This window comes from Artemia sp. Qi Xiang Cuo, chromosome 16 (assembly GCF_049724085.1).
Source record: "Artemia sp. Qi Xiang Cuo chromosome 16, ASM4972408v1, whole genome shotgun sequence".
In the NCBI taxonomy this organism is placed as follows: domain Eukaryota; kingdom Metazoa; phylum Arthropoda; class Branchiopoda; order Anostraca; family Artemiidae; genus Artemia; species Artemia sp. Qi Xiang Cuo.
Window position 1 is genome coordinate 23314195 of NC_142809.1, and position 22661 is coordinate 23336855.

At 34.7% G+C, this 22661-nt stretch overlaps 1 protein-coding gene across 2 annotated transcripts in view; it reads right to left on the reverse strand.

Moving 5' to 3' along the window:
- Positions 1 to 22661, reverse strand: part of PlexA (plexin A) — a 339500-nt gene that overhangs the window by 107394 nt on the left and 209445 nt on the right. For both annotated transcript variants that reach the window (XM_089102579.1, XM_089102578.1), the window contains exon 11: positions 19995 to 20228. In XM_089102579.1, coding sequence (XP_088958705.1) covers positions 19995 to 20228 — 234 coding nt within the window. The remainder of the gene's footprint in view (positions 1 to 19994; positions 20229 to 22661) is intronic.

Below are 22661 nucleotides of genomic sequence, written 5' to 3' on the forward strand. Positions count from 1 at the left end.
CTGTTCTTAAAAAAAAAAAAAAAAAAAAAAAAAAAAAAAAAAAAAAAAAAAAAAAACTCATTTCTCTTCTCTTTTAAGTTGGACATTCCCGATTAAAAAGGTGAAATTGAGCCCCTTAATGGTCAATTCTTGACTTTAGACCATTTCTGGTCTAGGATACACCAATCAAAATACAAACATTTGTTCCCTGGTTATCACCTCGAAACTTAGCAGTATAGGATCCCTAATCCGCCATAAATATTATCCTTCGTCACCAGAATATACTTTTGGCAACAGACAAAGAGTATGGGTAACTTATTAGAGTGGAAACTGGCGCTAGTATTGAAAAAAAACTTCATCTAGCATTTGGCGACACATGGCATTTTTTAAAGCTTTATTATCGTTTTTTTTTTCTGCCCGGAAAGGAGATAAGACATTTCTGACAATATTAATTTTACCAATTACAAAAATTAAGGTACTTACGTGTTATAGCAACCACATTAAAGAAATGAAGTTAAATTAATCATAATGAAATATACCAAAACATGATGAAAATAAAATTCTCTAGCAAATAAAATATGGAGACTACAACAGAGAATTATGGGAAGGCCGCCCAGAATTAATTGTACATTACAGTGAAAAAAAATGCAAAGTGTCGCCAAACGCTTGATGGCGTTGAGTTTTTTTTGTCGATACTAGCGCCAGTTTACGTTCTCGTAAGTTACCTATACTATTTGTATCTATATTAAGAATCTTGTCATCTGATGAACACTATCTTCCATAAACAACAAAATAGGTTAATTACACTGAAAAAAGGGAAATAGTAGGCACCTCTTTTAGGCGGAAAAACTTGGGACCGAAGCCCCCTCCCCCTCCTACGCACGTGCTTAATTAAGAAACAATTGAACTGAATAGGCCGAATGATATGACTGGTAATGACGATTTTTCTGCATTGGGTATCACTAATCTACCAAATGAACCGGTGCGTAAGGACAACTGCTTTAAGAGCCTTTCAGACCAAAAATTTGGCTTACGTTTTCCCTTAAGACTGGCCATCTTACGGATTGCTACGGAGCTTACGGCACTCCGTAACGTAAGAAAATTACGTATGAAACAAAGTTGAAATTGCTCAACTTTACGTCAACAAGAACATAGAAATATAATTCAGAGTAAATTTTGATTAAGATCTAACCTACTTTGGTATATTTGAATAGATAGGGAGTGACTACAAAATAATGGCTAACCGTAGTTTGATTAAACGAGTTTTAGAAATAATGAAATTAGTTGAAAATATACTTAACAACGCACTAATAGTTTCCAACCAATAATACACTAACAGGTATTCCTATCCTATTCCTATCCAATTCATTCCTATCCTATCACTAACAGGTGATAGGATAGGAATGAATTGGGACCATTAATTTTTAGGGTAATGATGGTCATTGACTTTGGAGCGAAATAAGAAGTGAGATTCAAAATAATCATTGTGAGAATTTGCTTTTTGAGTTCAGAAAGATGGATAAAAGATAACAAATAGGGAAGATATTAAAGAAAATATGGACACTGACAAAATGACAAAAATGTTATTAAAACTATTTTCTAATAAATGATACTTTTGTAAAAAAAAAAAAGTGGCTGCTTTAGAAAGAACGTTGCAGCCCATGATCTCTCTGCCAAGTAAAACCTCCTTCTTGAGACAAAATTTAGTTGGCAAGTATTATCTCCAAAATTTCTGTACTGCCTTGAAGCATTATTACTTGATGTGTGATATATATCCTGGAATGAGGCACTAGAAATAGAAGCTGGAGACTCTGTTTAAGCATTTGGACAACCGCGTAAAGTAATAATGTTATTGTAAAGGCAAACTGCACATTCCCCGATTGTCACAGACTTCTCAGGCTGCATGATAATTTCTGATCTAAACAGTCTCAGCCTTTGCACAAAAATGCCAAAAGTAGGCTATTCTCAATTAACCCGAAAACTGAGGAGAGTATAATTGTATATATTTTGGAGTTAAACGAGGTTTCTACCAAGAATGGGCCTCATTATGTAGTCCTTGAGTAGAAAGGCTTCGTCCCATAAGGAAAAATGTGGAAACTTAGTGCAAGTTCCAGGGAGTTCTTTTTGGGGTGGAGGAAGCTTGGTATCTCCACTGTCGGTGCGCTTCCCAAATTCAGACCGAGAAAAGACACCACCATCAATCTCAGATCCGTAGGGACCAACGTCATAAAACATAAATTTGTAGTTCGCATCACAAGTTGCAAGTAAAATAACGTTCTTATAGCTATAAAACTGTGAACCAGAATTGTAAGGGCATTGAAGCCTGATGTGCTTACCATCTCTAGCACCTATGCAATTTGCTATTTTCCATCGGGTAAAGGTCTGCACTGCAGTAACGTTTAAGTCTTCCTCAGAAGGAGTAGCAAGAAAACTGGGAGAAAGAAAGTCAGAGAAGGCTTGTGCAGTCTCTTTCAATGTTTCTTATACAGCACAAATTCCAACTCTGGACACATAGTGTAATAGTTTCATGCCCTTTTTTGCTGCTAAACACAGACTCAAGGCTGGCGAGTCTCGGGGGATATGGTTTTTCTATAATTTGTATTTTTCTTTGTTATTTGTACTCGCACTTTACTTAGCGAATCAGAAAATTCATTTCTAGTAAAGCGTGTAAAATTCATGAGTTTTTCATCATCATCAGTGAGGGGAAGCTCATTAACTGCCCTAGTTTATCTCTTTTATTTTTTCCATCATCGGACGTACCCACTGCTTCCTTTTCATTCATTTCTTAGAGCGATTGGCATTTTCATTTTGCTTGGAAGCAAGTGGTGCTGACGCAATAACTAAAACACCATCATCAGAACTATTATTTTCTGTCATGTTGACGTTTTTTAAACTAACTGCCAAGTTTTGAAAGTAGCGACATTAAAAAGAAGAAAAGGTATTTTACGTAGTTTTTAGTCACTTTGGTCTGAAGGGAAAGTAATTTAGTCTGAAATATTAGCTACATAAAACGTAAACATAAACCGTAAGCATAATTCTTACGTTTTAGTCTGAAACAGCCATTAGGATACAAGAATTTATAAAAGAACACTTTCCCATCTTGTTAAACGCTTTTATTTAGCTTCATCTGTTAAGGTTGTCATTCAAGGAAAAACACATTTTAAAATAACTGTTTTTATTGTGTAAGGAAGATCAAGCGCATGTAGGTAATGCTATGACTATGGACTGTGCACAGTCTTAGCTTGGAAATTCGTCTTTCAATATTTTGAAGGTATTTTCCCATCTTATGGGCCTTTCTAAAAAGTCGAGTTTGGCTAATGCTAATGAAATAAAATAGGATGAATATATAATAATTGAGAAGAAAATTTGGTCTATATTTTTATGCATTAGGGGGTGGGTGGTAAAGTATTGCTTATATTAAATACGTAACCTGACATAGGAAGCTTCCGCCCCCCCCTAAATTCCCAAAAAACAACAGTTTAAATATCGTATACGCAATGAAAACTACGTTATGCATTCCATTGCTCTATAGCCTAACCTAACATAACCTAGGTACCTTCCCTCCCCTAAACCCCAAAAAACAACAGTTTAAACATCGTATACGCAATGAAAACTACGCTATTCCATTCCATTACTCTATAGCGGTGTCCTGAATTAACCCGTCAAAAACGGGCTTTTCATGACTGGTTTCCTTGTAACGGCCCATATAATGGGAAAGTACCAAATTACTTTTTGTAATTAATTATTTTTAATTATAATTGTGGTTATTTTTTAGATCTAGTTGTGTAGAATTCTCGATCAGTCATAAAAGTCACCCTTCGTCTCCAGGATAAACTTTTGGCAACATATAAAGTCTATCTCACTAATCCCCGCCAGCTGATCGATACTCTCCTCTGACAATCAGAGGGATAATTACTGTAATACCGTCAAACACAACTTGAGCTCAAAGGGTGTGCAACATAAGGCTCGTAATGGAGATTTCTCTCCATGGGACAGTACCTATTAAGGAACCAATATGTAACTCAATATCTCCAAAAATAGACACCCATCATTTAGAAACAACTTGTCTTGATTATCAGTGATAGCAAAAACGGGAGCTCGTTCATGTCATATATTTCTTCTCTGAGATAAAAACAATGGCTGTTTAAGACTGTATATTACTGCTTTATTATCAAAGGTCGTCCCTATAATTCAGCAATTGCTAAAAGGCTTGAAAAAACGTAGTGTCCTTTGACAATTTATTAGACTTAAGGCCCCGACAAACTCGCGAAATTAAAGAAGCATTAGCTACTTGTCGGTTATTGGAAACACGTTCAAGAATTACGCTTAGGTTACATCTCAGAAAATCGGTTTCATAACTGCAAAACAAGTGATGGGTGATACATACAATGCATTGAACTTAGGCAGAATGCATTGGACTTGTATAATTTGGACTATATATTCGGACAATAGGGGTGGGGATTAGGTATCCTTCGGACTATTTTAACAATAGGGGTGGGGATTAGGGCTGGGTTAGGTTTGCACACTTTTGTTTCTAAGGTATTATTTCAACATCATGTTTTCTTATTTTTCATTAGGATTAACCTAACTTCACTTTTTGAGTGTGTTTCCAATAACCGACAAGTACCAAGCGGCATATTGATAACCAGGAACAAATGGACACAAACGTTTTGTATAATAAAACATAGTTTAAGAACGAATTAAGCATTAAAATAATAGACTTATTAGTTAAGGTCCATTCAGAATGAGATTTTACTAATACCATGATTTAGTAAAGCTAATTTTGGCCAGACGATTCAAACTGGATTTATTGGGAATTTCAGAAACTCATATCCCAGGGGTAGGAAGCATGAAATTAGGTGATATAGAATTTGTTTACTCAGACAGGAAGGATGAGGTACATAGACAAGGAGTAGGGCTAATGATGAACAAGAAAGCTGCTATGTCTTGTTTAGGCTGGGAGGTTATTAATAACAGAATGCCAATCGCTCATTTTATGACTAAAAAGTTAAGGGGATCACTTATAGCAGTATACGCCCCTGTAGAATCGACTGACGAAGATACTAGTGACTCAGATTAATTTTACTTGCAGTTACAGGAGCAAATAGACAAGGTCCCAGGTAAAAATATGATGTTTTTACTGGGAGATTTTAGCACCCAGTTCGGTAGAAATAGGTGTAGATGGCATACTAGCCTAGGTAAATTTGGCGTCGGAAAAGAAAATAGTAATGGATACAGACTTTTGCGATTCTGTAGGTACAACAATCTAGTCATAACCAATACCGTGTTTGGTCACAAAATGGGTCATAAGTTAACATGGTATTCACGTTATGGTAAGACAGCAAACCTTATTGATTATGTTATAGTAAACCGAAGACAGGCAGGATCAATACAAGATACTAGGGTATATAGGAGTGCTGTTATTGATGTTAAAAGTAAAGATCACCATCTAGTAGTGTCAAGGGTTAATTTAAAGCTGAAATATCGAAAGGGTAACTACCTCCCGGGAAGACTCCAGGTAGACTCCAGGATGAGACTTAGAGAAAAACTTTCCAGGAACAGTTGAATACTAAACTTAAGAGTTTAAAATTTGATAATGTGGAAGATGGTTGGAATAATTTTAGAAAAATAATTTGCGAAGTTGCTGAAGGTGTATTAGGGAAGAAAGCTAGAACTGCAGCTGAGAATACTAGTGAAAAAGCTTTATGTTTAATAGAAAGGAGAAAGGACGTGTACAAGAATTATGTGAGTGATAGATCGTATGAAAACAAAAGAAATGTAAAGAAAGTGGAGAAAGCATTAAAATATGAACTAAAAAGGTGTGAAGTGGAGGCCATGGATAAAATTGCTGAGGATCTGGAAGATGCAGCTAGACGGCATAATAGTAAAATATTGTACTGGCACGTTAACAAATTGAGAGGGAGTAGTCAATCCGGACTTGACCCAGTTAAAGATAGGAACGGGGTCGCAATTAGCGATAAGGAAAAAACTAAAGAAAGAAGGGCCAAACATTTTGAGAATTTGCTTAACCGAGATAGAGTTGCAGGAAAAAATATAGAGGAAAATGAAAAAGTTTGTGATACCTTGGATGTGAAGGAAGATTTGTTTTGTGAGGAGGAATTAGCAACAGTACTAAAAGGATTAAAGAATAATAGAGCTCCAGGTGCTGATAGGCTGGTAAGTGAGTTTCTTAAATATGGTGGCTCTGAGGTTAGAAATAAGTTACTGAAGATTATGAATATGATTTTTGAAAAAGGGGAAGTACCTAACGATTTTTAGGAAAACATTAATTAAGCCACTTTATAAGAAAGGTGAAAAAAGTGAGTGTGGTAATTGTCGAGTTATTACTCTGGTCTCTGTAGATATTAAATTACTTATTAATATGAGGCTTTAACGTCTTAGAGAGGCCACAGACAAAGTTTTAAATGAAGAATAGTGCAATTCTAGAAAAAGCAGGGGATGTGTCGATCAACGTTTTATTTTTAAGATAAGAATTAAGAATTGTCTGAATTTTCAAACACCTTCGGTCCTCAGTTTTATCCTTGTATGGTATACCAGACAAATACATTAAAGTGATTAGTGCTATGTACGAGAATAACACTGCTGCGGTTAAGGTAGGAAATGAGGTTAGCAGCTGGTTTTGTATTAAGTCAGGAGTTAAGCAGGGTTGTGTTCTATCCCCCTTTATATGGATTATTTTGATGGACTTTGTTTTAAGGAGCACATGAAAGGCAATGGGAGACCACGGAATCCAATGGGGAGGAGAAAGTCTCCTGGACATATGCTGATGATTTAAGCATCCTAGATGAAAGTGTGAGCAAAATGAATGAAGTTATAGAGGTTTTGCGAGTTCAGGGTGCTAGAATTGGTTTGAAAATTAATGTTAAGAAGACTAAGTCACTAAGGTTAGGAATAAGTGAAGATGAAAAGGTGACGTTGGGTAATGACAAGATTGATCAGGTGGGCAGCTTCACTTACCTTGGTAGTATTATTAGTAAAGGTGGTTGGAGCAGTGAAGATGTTAAAAATAGAATAGCCAAGGCTCAGGGTGTTTTTTCACACTTAAAAAAAGTTTGGAAAAACAGGAAGATAAGTCTGTAAACCAAGATTAGAATATTAGAAGCTACCGTAATGACAGTGATTAAATATGGCTCTGAAGTATGGACAATCCAAATAGCGGAGGGACATTTTCTAGACATTACCCAGAGAAATTGCTTAAAGATAGTTCTGGTTACCCGGCTGACTGACCGTATTTCAAAAAATAAGCTGTACAAAAAGTGTAGTTCAATACCACTGTCTATGGCTATAATAAAAGAAAGGTTGAGGTGGCTAGGGCACGTTGTGCGGATGAAGGGTGACAGATTGCCGATGATTGTTCTTTTCGGCCAACCATCTAGGGCTAAACGGAAAGCAGGTCGGGCTAAACGGAAAGCACCCCGTCTGTGGTGGGAGGACGTCATAAAGAAAGATTTAAAGGAAATGGGAACTTCGTAGGCGGGTGTAAAAGGGGAGGCTTTGAATAGATTGGGGTGGAGGAGCGTGCGTAGCTGTGTTGGCCTCAGGCGGCTTGGTGCTGTGGTGAGTTGTTAGTAGTAGTAGTAGTCGAAACCAAACCCGTTCATAATAGCTAGCATTCAGAGTCGAACGAGCCAAAAGTGAAGTTCAGTTGAATCGAACTTAGTGAAGGCAGAGTAAATCAGAATCCTACATGGAGTTTTCTTCACAAACAAACAAAATAAATAATAAAAGAAAAAGTGAAAATAAAAAAGAAGAGAAACATTGGGAGGAGCTACTAGAACTCGTCAGAGCTCAAAATGCTTGTACAACAATAGAAGTAAGGATTATTAGGGATCTAAGACAAAGAAAAATGCATGGGATAATTATAATATTACTTGATTTCAGTTCTTGAATATCCATTGGGAATGGTATTAGTTCACTTTTTTCAATTTCTTAACCGATTTTGCACCGATGAGTCACCGAGAATTCCCAAGATTCAGCTGAAAAAAGTCCTAAGGCTTAAAACAAATCCTAATATTACATAGTAATAATTTATGCATTAAAAATACTTTTTGAGAGTAATATTTAATTATATATACACTTCCCAAGATCCCAAGCTCTGAAACAAAATCCCAAAAACTTTGGGAGGATCCTAAGGAGTGGAAACCCTGCTTTTAATTGACATCCCATAAATAGCTGAAGTATAAACGCAAGCTTTAGAATCAACATACTTTAAATTCAATATCAGGTGAATGAATGGGGAAATCTTCAATTTTAAAACGATAAAAAACAACAAAAAAAACTGAGAGTCGTTAAAGAAACTGACAAGAAAAGGCATAAATCTTTCTATCTTTCTCTTGGGTTAAATGAAAAAAAGTTTAGATCAATCCTCCGCGTGAGCACATTGACTGTTATAACAAAAACAGGAAATCATTTTGATGGCAAATTTTAAATGTTTAATTTTAAATTAAAATGCAAAATGTCAAGTAAATAAACAAATTTAAGACAATTAAAACTCAATTTTTTGTTGTACAATATGCTAAGGTAGATAAAATAAATAAGGGAATGCTAAAATTTCTTACAAATATAATGAAAGAGAACGGGAGATATCCACTGATTTATAACAGTCATTTCAAAAGTCTTCAGTAAAAGAGTAGACAGAAAAAAATTCAAAGACGCGAACCATTAGTCTTCTTGAAAGCTACAAGATTTTCTTTTTATTCCACAATTTAATTTACGATGTACCTGTTTTTTCTCCAAATTTTGATTTCAAAGTAATATTATACAACGAATGAAGGTCAATAAGGCATTATCAGTATATTGGAGTTGCACTTCACTTTTAAAACATTTTTAGACTAAAATTTAACCATCAGAACAGTGGCGATTCTAGGCCTGGGCATGAGGGGGAGGTAGCTGTCCCCCAGTTTTTATGACATTTGACATTAAATTACTTTTATTTTATATTTTTACACTCCTGTGGTATACCACCCCCCCCCTCCCCCGACGATGAGGCCCAAAACTGCTACTACATTCGAAAACCAAAAAGAAATAAGAAACACCAATCATTTTGACCTTCTTTTTCGATAAATGACAAAAATAACTCGTCTGTGTAGGCCACTTCTACGACCAAATAGTTATTGTTTTTTTTTTAATCCCACCTCATCTCCTCTTGGTGACCTTCAAAAATTCTTTAAAATTATCTCATAATTTATCTAATGTCACCTACTCTTTTTTTTAATAAAAAAAGCTTCTTCAAAAAATTCAACTTATTAAAATTTTATATAAAAATAGGCTAGTTATTGTAGTTTTAAAAGTATTCATGGCTTAGTGAAACTTAAAACATGAAGTTTTCGAAATAGTATAATGTTTAGCTTAGAGAACTAAGCTAAATTAACTTAAATCAATAAAAGTATCTGAATAAGTTTTTATTTTTGAAACAAAGAAAGATTAGTTTATCAGAAGGTTGTAATATCTTTTTAAGTTAGATGTAGAAGTTCAAAGAAATAGCAGTTAATTTTAGACTGACACTTTATATATATATATATATATATATATATATATATATATATATATATATATATATATATATATATATATATATATATATATAGGTACTTTATTAGTAGCCGGGTAACACACGAGAAGTGAAGTTTGGTTAATGCTAATGAAATAAAACATAACAAAGCATGATAAAAATACAATAGTTTAGAAACAAATTTAGGCTATATATTTGCACATTAGGGGGGGGGGAGGAGGTAAAGCATAGCATATATTTAATAAGTAACTTAACCTAGCCTAGGTACCTTTTTTTGCCCCTTTAACCCCAAAAAACTGAAGTCTAAATCTCGGTCACAGAGTGAGCAATAACCCACTATGCAGCGGAAACCTGTTTTTCAATGGTATCTTTGACATTCTATATGCGGTTCTTCTCGCCTGTTGCCCGGCTAATAATTAAGTACCAAAAAAACTTTCTCACAAAAAAAAAATGAAAACAGAACAAGGAACAAGGAAACAGCCCATTTGGATGGGAAGCATATGCTTCCACACTGGGAAGCATACCCCCCCCCCCCAAAAAAAAAAAAATAACAAAAAGCTTTGCAAAATTTGTATGCCAAAAAAGCAACAGTTCGTCCCTATCTTTTCTTATCAAACAGTTCGTGGTAACGAACTGTAGGCAAGGAGCGACCCGGCTCAATAGTAACCGAAACTCTAAAAAATGCGGAATTTTGATACCAATAGATACACCAAAAGAATCGGATTTTAATGCTGATTTCAAATATATAAGTTTCATTAAGTTTAGTCTTACCCATCAAAATTTACGACCATGATAAAATTTGCCTTGTCTTCCAATAAAGGAGGAAACACCCCCTAAAATTCATAGAATCTTAATGAAAATCATACTATCAGATTCATCGTATCAGAGAACCCTGTTGTAGGGGTTTCAAATGTGGAATTTTTGTATTTTTTTTTCTTTGCCAGAAGAAAGATAACGGATGCGTTTTTTTTCGGGAGTGATCGTATCCGATACGATATATCTCGCGATATTCTAGGAATACTCGCGATGCTCTAGGAATACCAGCATTCCTAGAATATCGCGAGAAGGCTCATTTAAGCGGAAATTAAGAGTTCTAGTGACCTTTTTAAGTGACCAAAAAAACTGGAGGGCAACTAGCCCCCTCACACGCTCATTTTTCCCAAGTAAATCGATCAAAATTTTGAGATAGCCATTTTGTTCAGCATAGTCGAAAATCTAATAACTATGTCTTTGAGGATGAGTTAATCCCCCACAGTCCCCGGGGGAAGGGCTGTGAGTTACGGACTTTGCCCCATTGTTTACATGTAGTATTGGTTATTGGGAAGTATACAGACGTTTTCAGGGGGGATTTTTTTTTGGCGGGGAGTCGTGGAGATGGGGTTACGTGAGAGGATCTTTCCACGGAGAAATTTTTTGTGGGGTAGGGACATATCTATGAAGGGGGCGCCAGATTTCCCAGCATCATTTAAAAACGATCAGAAATTTAAAAGAAAAGTTTTTTTTTTCCACTGAAAGTAAGGAGCAACATTAAAACTTAAAACGATCAGAAATTATGAAGTATATGAGAGGGTTTGTCTTCTAGTCAATACCTCGCTCTTTACGCTATAGTTTTTAGTACTTTCAAAAGAGGTATTTATTCTAATTTTACGGCCATTGTGATTCAGGGGTCATTTAAAAACTTGTTTTTTTTATTTAATCATAAACAGAAAGGATAAATTTACATTACTCCCTGAAAATTTATGATTGGAAAACCGATCCAAAAGAGTAAAAAGATCAAGTCTATTTTTAACATTAAAATATGCGAAATGACCAAATAGCCATGAAAGAAACCATGCATCGGCGTCAATGACAATAATTAGGCGAAGTTGCACGGACGAAAGACCAAAGGTCTTTCGTTTCGTTGCCTAAAAATCATGTTAAGCGGCGGTTGATTATCTGTTAATTAAGATATTTGCTTTTGCATTACTGAAATGGGCAGACAAATAAATAATTCCATAAATCTGGGACTAGATTATCAAATATGTGATCTAATTTTTTTCTAGAAAGTGTTTTGATCTAGCACAGGACGCTCAATCTCAACACCAGAAGAAGCTTGCCAAGATTGTTCTTTTAAATAATTATGCATTTTTCGTTTGGGTTTCTTTTTTGTAAGACTTCTTTCTCGGTACGTGTTATCTATTCAAATATTATTAGCAGTCGGAAAAAATAAACCAGAACCCAATTTGGCTAATCCATTACGGAGACATTAGACCAAGAATAAATATGAATAAAACCACTGACAGAAAAATCACAGCAAATCACCGAAACTTGATAATATTTCGGATTAAGTATGACAGATATGAAAAACATTTTGTCAGGAAAAAGAGAAAAGAAGAAGCTGCGTAGCCGTGATTAGACGGCTACCAGGCAACAACAGCTTTAAAGATTTAAGATTATTTGGGCGACGAGGGACTATAGGCTACTGAAACACTTTTACAAAAAGATTATCTTAAGGCAACATACTTTTGTAATGATATTTCTGTTTAGGACGTTACAGCTGTTACATAGTTACATCATAGTTACAGCTGTAGCTGCAAACTAGTAAAAACCTAACCACGGTCCATAGTAACCAAAAATTTTAAAAAAGGCGTTAAAAGAACTGGCTAGTGAGAAAAAACATGTCATTTGTAGCTGATTCAGGAATGGTAACTATCATCTAAATTAGTCTTAATAGTAAAATATTATTCCAAAATAAATTCATGGAAATTCTGAAATACAACCCAAAACCCTTAAAAGTACACCATTGGAATCACCATGTCCAAAAACAATATACAGTAAACTTACATTACCCTGGCTTGAACAACAAGGAAAATCACTTTTTTGCATTGGTAGCACTAACGTATACTCTCTGTTGACAAAAAAAATTACAGATTAGATATGACGTCATATTTGAGTGACTCTACTGCATGATTCCCTAGGATTCGTTCTTTACAATACCCAGCTATTTTTTCTCTCTCAAGAGGAATGATTTTTATAGAAGACTAATGATGGTGAAGTAAAGTTGACGGCACTACATCATAGTCCAAACCCTCAGTACTGATCTCTGTTTCGCGGCCCTTTAGTCAAGAAGTGCAATTAGGGGTTGACGGCCAGCCATCCAGTGTTTTTGCACATATTTCCTTCTCCTTAATAGTTCGTGTACGTTTGACAATAGAACCTTTACACCATAAGTAGTTAGAATCGATCTTGCAACATTTATCATTTTATTTACAGAATATTCCTAAAGTGCAAATCAATTGCAATTAATTTTATAAATTGCTTGTAATATAGTAGTCTATTTACTTTTAATTATGGATTAGCATTTTGGAAAAAGTTCAGCATCATACAGAAATTCAAGAATGAACTATTACAAATGCTGTTCGAATGTATCCAATAAATTAATTTAGCTAAAAATGAAGGAAACTACAAATTTCACACAAAAGCTGCCTCGGGAAAACGTGTTTTTTGCCAAAAACTCCCAAGATGAAATATATACACAGACATCTGAAGTCGAAAGTTCAGGCACGAAACCCGATTACAATTTCTTTTGGAATGATTCCAGCAAATGGAGCGAGTGTAACATGACTGGAGGAGGAAATGTACCACGAGAGCTACCATGGGGAAACAAAGTTATTGCTAATATCCTTGGAGATGAAATTTACACACAAACACTTAAACAACTGAGGTCTCATCGTAACAAATTACAATTGATCAAAACAACACGGTATCAGCAGCAGCAAATTGAGTTAGAGACGGTGCAAATAGACAAATATATCCAGTTCATGGTTGAAAATAAGAAGGATTGGCAGGCTATGACGGATTGCAAGGGGCTTAATTGGAATGTGGTGGTGACAAATGCCAAACTTAAACTGCAACACCATTATGATGACATACAGACACCTGAATGGGCAAGTTTTTGGTTTAAATACTGTGGGCCATACCTGCTTGCTAATTTACTAGATCCAGAGGACGAACAGGAAATGAAAGTCTTGATGAAGAATTCCTGTTCACAAAACGTAGAACATCTAGTATATCAAAAGTTCCCGAAACGGAAATCGGATTGGATCAATCTACAAATACTAAGAATTCAAACCGAGGAGATATTAGCAGCAGAAGAAAAAGAACAATTCTTGGAGGCAATTAAGACTGAGGTCGGCACTACTTTTGAAAAAAGTATAGGAAACTTGCATAGACTGTATCCATGGCTAACCTTCTTTGAACTAAAAGTCGGCTATGGTCAATTCCAAGACCGAGAGAAAGGTTTCACAGAAACTATGAAATGCACAACAGTAAAACATACATCACAACAGTCTTATAAACAAAGTCAGGCTTGTTCGAATATGTCCAATGAAGTAACTGAGCTAAAAATGAAGGAAATTACAAACTTCAGACAAAAGCTGCCTTGGGAAAACGTGGTCTTTGCTAAAAACTCACAAGAGGAAATATATTCACAGACATCTGAAGTCGAAAGTACAGGCATGAAACCCGATTACAATTTCTTTTGGAATGATTCCAGCAAATGGAGCGAGTGTAACATGACTGGAGGAGGAAATGTACCACGAGAGCTACCATGGGGAAACAAAGTTATTGCTAATATCCTTGGAGATGAAATTTACACACAAACACTTAAACAACTGAGGTCTCATCGTAACAAATTACAATTGATCAAAACAACACGGTATCAGCAGCAGCAAATTGAGTTAGAGACGGTGCAAATAGACAAATATATCCAGTTCATGGTTGAAAATAAGAAGGATTGGCAGGCTATGACGGATTGCAAGGGGCTTAATTGGAATGTGGTGGTGACAAATGCCAAACTTAAACTGCAACACCATTATGATGACATACAGACATCTGAATGGGTAAGTTTTTGGTTTAAATACTGTGGGCCATACCTGCTTGCTAATTTACTAGACCCAGAGGACGAACAGGAAATGAAAGTCTTGATGAAGAATTCCTGTTCACAAAATGTAGAACATCTAGTATATCAAAAGTTCCCGAAACGGAAATCGGATTGGATCAATCTACAAATACTGAGAATTCAAACCGAGGAGATATTAGCAGCAGAAGAAAAAGAACAATTCTTGGAGGCAATTAAGACTGAGGTCGGCACTACTTTTGAAAAAAGTATAGGAAACTTGCATAGACTGTATCCAAGGCTAACCTTCTTTGAACTAAAAGTTGGCTATGGTCAATTCCAAGATCGAGAGAAAGGTTTCATGAAGACTACGAAATACACAACAGTGAAACATACAGCACAACTGTTACATATATACAAAAATTATTCTTATAGAAAAAATCAGGACTGTAGACAAAGGGAGTGGTATAATTGTGATAGACCAAAGCAAGCTTGGCCAAAGAACAACTCATATGAGGAGCTCAGTACAGTGGAAAAGATTGAACTGAGTTTGGAAGAGCTTAAACGGAAGTTGAAGATGGTTGAATAAGAGCAATAACTCTGAAACTTTCCTAAATGACTACCCTGAAAAAAAAAAAAAAAAAAAAAAAAAAAAAAAAAAAAACTTGGAGGAGCCAAACCCTGCGAAATGTGAAGAACTAATAAAATGTTCTTATTGTAGGGTAGAAATAAAAACAATTATTTTACAATACTATAAGATATTCATTAAATCTGGACAACACAAGTTTCTTCAAATGAAAGTTAAGAGTGGCATTCAAATCTAAAACGAACAAAAGTTATCGCGTATATAAGGGGTCCTGAGCTCCTGACTCGTAATATAAATGTACAATTACTACTTTACTGAAAGCATGTTCGTGTGCGAAAAACATGGTCAGTTAGAAACATGGTCAGTCACCAATTGCCTTTCGGAATATTTGAACGGAAACTTTGTTATTTAAAGCAAATATGAATAAATAAATCCTTTCGCTCTCAGTGTATTGTGACGAAAAGAATACCAAGAAAAATTTTATGATGCTCTTTACTTTCATGACGAAAACTTCCGTTTTTTTTTTACATATATTTAATTTCTGTTATTTTAATATCATATTCAAGGTTAACGTAAATATTAAGGACATTGACGCCCCTCTCAGCCCTCTACCTTTAATACTAAAGTTAAAATTATTTTGATATAAGTGTATCGAAAAAAAAAGAGATTAAAGTGTATTTGCTTTTCAAAAGAAAACAGGTTTTACGAGGAAATCAAATCTCTTTTCATCTACACTCGATAATTTTTTCTAAAAATTGGCATGGTACTGAGCTGAACATGGGCAAAACAAACAGTACAAAATACGGTATAATATCTGAATATTGTGCCTTCATTCAGGCATATGGGTTTAGGTTATCCGTCCGCCTTTCCAAAACATAAAAAAAGGTCGTTAGGCTGAGAAATTCAATTAATGAATATAAAAACTTCGCAGCATTCAGATGAATGGCGTACATGAATAATTTTTAGACCACACTACCATTCCATTTGGAATTGAAACGGAGATAAATTTAAAAAAGAATAGAAATTTTCAACAAGGCAGTGAAAATACACCGAAATTAAAAATATTTACATTTCAATATTTTCGCTTCAACTGTAAATGAACGATGCATTAAAAAACAAAAAAAAATTCTAATAATAAATACATTTTTGTTAGTATTACGCAGTAGTTCTTATGTTACGTGTTGTAATGTCTGTAGGCTAGATTGATTTACAGGTAAATCTTAGGCAGAGGACTGACGTTCATCAAAACAATATTCGGACAAAAAATAAATCTAAGGTTCCTCGCCAGGTTTTGAGTAGGACTGGTTTCTCGATTATATACAGAGCGTCTAAGCTTTGGAATAAGCTTAGACAAAACACAAAGGCAATCGATCATTTTGATTAATTTATATCTGAGTTACGAGCTACTTAAACTATTCCTTTGAAATAGGTTGAACGGGATTAGTTTAGTACAATTTAATTATCTTTTTATATATTTTCGTACTGAATTAATTTTATTTGTTATTTAAAAAAAAGAGGAAAATATAATATACGTTCCAGGTCACGAAATTGCAAAGTTTTGTAGAAGTTTCCTTATATAAGTTTAACTTGGTGCATGCTTTTACCCCATAACTCTTAATCATAGGCAGAGCTAAGTAAAGAGCGATGTGGGAACAATGTATTATTTATTTATTTTATTGAAAGGTACGGAAATTATGTCTTTGAGGATGGCAACCCCCCCCCCAACAGTCCGCGGGGCCAGACTTGTAAGTTATGCCCTGGGAGCATATAAGGTATATATAGAAAAAGTGATAGCATAAACTTCGGAGAGGGCTAATTGGATTCGTAATCAGAAGTTCTAGCGCCTTTTTAAGACACAGACTGATCGGAGGGTGGATAACCCCCTCCCCCCAACATCTCGTATTTTTCCGAAATGAATCTGATAGAAATTTTGAGATGGCCATTTGTTGTCGTAGAAACTTCAAAAACAGTTCATTCGATTGGAATTTGAAAGGGCCAGTGCCCTTTTTAATAGTAGAAAGTCCTTGGAGGGCAACTAACCCATCTCCCACGCCCACCATTTCCCCGAATATATCCAATAAAAATTTTGAGATAGTCATTTTTTTCAACGTAACTGAAAGGACCGGAAATTATGTTTTTGAGGATGACCCCACCCCCCCCCCATAGCCCTAAGTTATGCCCTGGGGAATATAAGGTATATATAGAAAGGGTAATTGTATAAACTTCGGAGGAAGCTCGTTGGATTGGTAATCAGAAGTTCTAGTGCCCTTTTTAAGATTCAGTGATCAAAAGGTGAATAACCCTCACCCCCACCCCAAACCGCGTATGTTCCCGTAATACATCTGAATTTGAGATGACCATTTGAGGTCGTAAAAACTTAAGGTCCATTCGATTGGAAATTGAAAGGGCTAGTGCCGTCTTTATTAGTCAAAAGTGATTGGAGGGCAACAAGTACCCCCCCCCCCCTACGTCCATCCATTCCCACTAAACATCTAATCAAAATTTTGAGATATCCATTTTGTTCAGTGTAGTTGAAAGGTCTGGAAATTATGTCTTTGACAATCCCATACTTTCTCAAGACCAGATCATAATTTGCACTTTACTGAAAAAAGAATGGTAAAGTTTTAGTAATTTTCAATTTATTAAAGTTAAAACATTTCAAACGTATTTCGTTTATTTAGATCATACAATAAATAACCGATTCAAACTCAAAACGAGCAAAAATTAACATGAGTAGGGCTGACAACCCCCATGCCTTCTCTAGATCAGAACATAATTTGCACTTTACTGAAAAAAAATGTACGGTACCCTCTTTAAGAGTAACAAGAGATTGGAAGGCAAGGAGCCCTTCTCTCGAGCCCATTCATTTTCCAAATGCATGTAGTCAAAATTTTGAGACAACCATTTTGTTCAGCATAGTAGAACGGTCCAGCAGCTATGTTTTTAGGGATATTAGGCATGTCAGCCCCTCATAATTATGCATTTCGCTGATTATGGTTTAAAAATAAATGTTGCTTTAAAATAAATCAAAAGGCATCGTGTTTGTGGTTGCCAATAAGACACCTCAGCAATATATCGAGAATGACTGGGAGTATTAAGTTGTAAATTTTGGGGATGCTAATATTACTACTCCTGCCCTTACAATTTAAATAAATCAAAAAGAACGTAATTGTATCCATGTTGTCAAAGAGCATAGATAGAATCTATTGGGAAGCATATTAAGTTTTATTTTTCAGTTCAACTTCAGAAGCTGTAAAATTGAATGAAAAAATACTGTGTGTCAGGATTAAAAATTGTTGAAAAAATTTCTCCTACATATAAATAGCAACCCAAACTATGGATTCTTATAGAAAAAAAACTGAAAAGATCTAAAGTATTTATTTTTTCCATGAAAAAGACTATGTCACGAAAAATAAAAAGAAATTAATTTAAAAAACCTTTTCCACAAGAAAAGTTTTTCGAAGAAAAATAAAGAGCTCCATTAAACCAAGAATGACCAGAAACAAAGTTAAATAATCTCCCAAGCATAAACTACCAAAAATATGCGTCGATAAATAAATAAAACCGAAAACGATCAGAAATTACAATAAATAGCTGAGTCAAGCTTAAAAGGAGCCAAAATTAACATTAGTAGGGCTGATAGCCCCTATACGTTTGAAATGTTTTCACCTTTCTTACTTTCATAAATGAAAAATTATCAAAACTTTAAGGAAGAAATGTCAGTATATGTCAATTAAACGTCATATTAAAATAGTCATATGTCAATTAAAATAGACCCTGAAAATTTCAACTGATAAACAAAAGGGTAAGTTCTTCAGTTCTTTCGAGTCGCATTTGCAAGAAATTAGAATTCATGGTTAACAGTCATTTCAGTTTCAACTAGCACAGTCAATTAACAAAATTTTTCAATATCTAGGAGGGGGGGGGGGCAAAATTTCCGTTTTTTCAATTTTTCTGATGAAAATTCCAAAAAAGTATTATCAACGAAAACACCCACTCAAGGAAAATGTTCCCAAAAAGACACTTTTCGAAATATAGAGAGAGGGGAAAAAATCTAGGAAGAAGGTCTCCCTGTCTCCCTACTGACGCCAATGGTTTCAGCTCTTATTTTTCTTATATATTTAAATCTAAAAGTTAGAATTATAAATGTGGCCAAGTATTAAGATAGCTAAGTGCCAAGGAAGTGTCAATTAAAACGTATAAACAGCCACTCTAAATAATTTACAGCATCTCTATACATTGCTAATAATATAAACAAACAAATAAAAACTACTATCTAGTCATTGAGCGTTCAGGTCGGCCACTTCAGTTAAATATTAGCTCAATCAATTTCATGTTTTGACACACTTTTTTCTTATCTTGGAAATAAAAAGCAAATAGACGTTCAAAATCCAAATGTTTGTCGAATAATCAAAGCCGGGCATGTTTTCTTCTTCAGCTTTAGCAATATTAGGAAAACAGTCCGAATGTACATTCAAGGTCAAGTATGGAAGAAGTTCCAAAGCTGCCTGTAGCAGGATTCGACAGAATTTCAGAAGCTGCCAAATCTGCCAACAAATTTCACAAGGTCATGAAAACCGCCAAGTAGCATTGCTATTATGCTATCCCACTTTTTCCATGACGGCTTAAGATAATATGGGTTTACAAAGTATGCTCAGCACGGTTTCAACCAGTACAACTATTTACCTGACGTAATACGGAGCTACGGGAAAGGTATAAAAAAAGACCAATTTACTTTTTTAGTTCCAGATTCCATTGCGAGGATATCGTCCCCAAAATCCTAACATATTGTGTGGTTTATTTTCCTCCAAGTTACTAGCATACACTTCTGAATGTTTATACAAGGAAATCACTAAATTAATACCAACCATTAAATTCAATTTCATTTAAATTTATTGAGCTGAAAGAACCTTCCCCCTTTTTTGTATTATTTCGCAGGAGCTCCCTATAGGAATAACGTAAATATGTATTAAAATGATTTACAAAAAATTATAACAATGTAGATTTGTAATACTACTTACCAGTAATGGTGATATTGGTGCCGCCTTCCCATGGACCCAGTCTGGGTTCAAAATGAGTAATTTGAGGATTTGGACATGTTTGATTAGGATCTAGCCACCCAGCAGCACCACCACCACACTGTTCGCGAACTTCACATCGATCTGAAGCCTGGCACCAGCCACATCCGTATTTTCCAGGCAGGGCAAGACACATACCACAATTATCAGCCATTTCGCGGCATCGGTATATCAAAACTAAAATTATAAATTAAGACAAAAAAGGATAGAAGAAAGGAAAAAAATAAATCTTCTACGCTTCGACTTAACTTTGCAAAACATAATGTAACTAAACAGCGGTTTAATTTGACAATGCCGTACAAATTAGAATAAAATATCACAAGATTTCAGTAAGGCATCTAGAGGTCACCATAAGCGCACAAAAAAAAGAGGAGAAAAAATAAAAAAAAAAACGGAATGAACCTGATTTCTCTAAATCTAACAGATTTTTGATGAATCTAAATCAATATCTAATAAAGGCATTTTATAATATAGGAATAAAAACAAACCACTGAAATTCTTATTTCCGAAAACCCTTAACCAGATTTTCAACACCCCCCCCCCCATTCGAAACCATAGAAAATCATCAAATAAAGGTCGATTTATAATATAGGTACTTTTTTCTGCTTTTTGTTCTTTTTATGTTGCTGTTGTTGAATAACCGTTTTCTAATTTATTTTCGTATTGAAAATAGAACAGCACTTTTGTCCTATTAAGTGGACAATTAAAATGAAGTTGATTCTTGTAGGAAGTTGATGTTTATTATAAGTTGATGCTTTCACGAACGGCTCACAGAATAACGAGGGATTGATACAGCGAATGAGGGATTCGATAAGGCTTCTAGTCCTACTCCCAAGCAAATTATACTTTCAAAATGTAACATTTATTCCTATTACATCGTTCAATAAAAATAATTAAAAAAAAACTATAGTTTACTGTCATTTGAACTAAAGGACTAATTTCGGAATTCTGCTTTACATTACAATTATACTGGATATTCTTATGCCAGATTCTTGGAATAATGAAAACAAAACCAGCAATTTATGTTATTTATCATTTTTCTCCCTTGTGAACATCCGTCGATCGATTTGTTCACTTGCCAGGTCAATCCATCTGGCTCCTAAACAGCTTAAACAATTCAAGCGTCTTGATATCTTAGAAATAATAAAAACGATTTATTGCTTGATTAGACGAAAATAAAGTTAAAAAAACTGCAACTTCAACACCAATAGAAAATAAGGTTTAATCACATAGTATGACATAAGAGCATCTTGGCTGGATAAAAGCAAATTCATGCCACGTACTTGTATATATCATTCGTTTACTATTTGTACAAAATACTACGCCGTTTTTTTATTTGTTGTAAAAAAAAGTTTATTAGATACAGGTAAAACAATGTCACGTACTGTATATATCACTTGTTTTACTATTTGCACAGTATAACATTCAACTATTGCGACAAAAAAAAAAAAAAAAAAAAAAAAAAAAAAAAAAAAAAAAAAAAACGATTGACTGGATACGAGTAAATGCGTGCCACGTACTGTGTATCTTACACATTTTACTATTTGTACAGTATATCAAGGTATTTATTTAATATATTCTACCCACTGAAAGAGAGTTTGACAGTTTTACTAAGAAAAAGAGATTGTTTTTAAGAATCTGCTTATTTTACATAACTTCTATTTCGAGGAAGCGCCATAATTGCAGTTTCAAACTTGGAGTCATGTATCATTCCTTACTTTTCCAACAATTAAAAATTCGATCAGCTAGTCAAAATATGGTATTTATGTAGTCGTTAATGAGTGAACCCTTGCTGTGTCTACGCAAAAAAATGACACCTCTACCATTAAATGGACCAGCAAACTAAAAACAAAACACAGCCAAGTTTGAAACACTCAGATCTATAAAAGAACCTGTTTAAAGGTTGTTAGATTGATGAAAAACAAAACAGCTTCGTTTTTTTTAAGTATTAAATAAAAAAAACAAGTTTTTTTAACTGAAAGTAAGGAGCGACATTAAAACTTAAAACGAACAGAAATTATTACGTATATGGAAGGGACTGTCCCCTCCTCAACGCCTTGCTCTTTACGCTAAAGTTTTTTATTGTTTTAACAAATAGAGTTGTGAGACAGAGTCAAAGTTTAGCGTAAAGAGCAAGGCGTTGAGGAGGGGACAGTCTTGTATGAGAAAGACACTGGCATTCATATAAAATATGCTCTATAATTGTCACATCTTCTCTATTCTCACAATGGGGACGAATTACTTTTGTGTCTGAAAATGGCTCACTGCCTTTTAGAACTTTTCTAATATATTGGAAAAGAAACTGTTGTCTGGGGATGTTAAACTTAAATTTCCAAGCATTTGGGAATCGAAGAATAGAGGCTTTATTGATGATATTCACAAGTTGCTCAGTAGGGACTAAAAAGCTATTTACGTGTTTTAGAAAAACTTGTTTTTTTTAGTGATTTTATTCAGTTTCCTTTTTTGACTTCTTGCTTAGATTTTGATTTTTATCATTACTGCTTTTTTTTCATTGACTTGGTACTGTTTTCTATGGTCTTATCGAGTCTTTCAACCTAGCTTTGGCAAATGGGGCAACTGACAGAAGAGGAAGAGGCTCCCTAAAATACT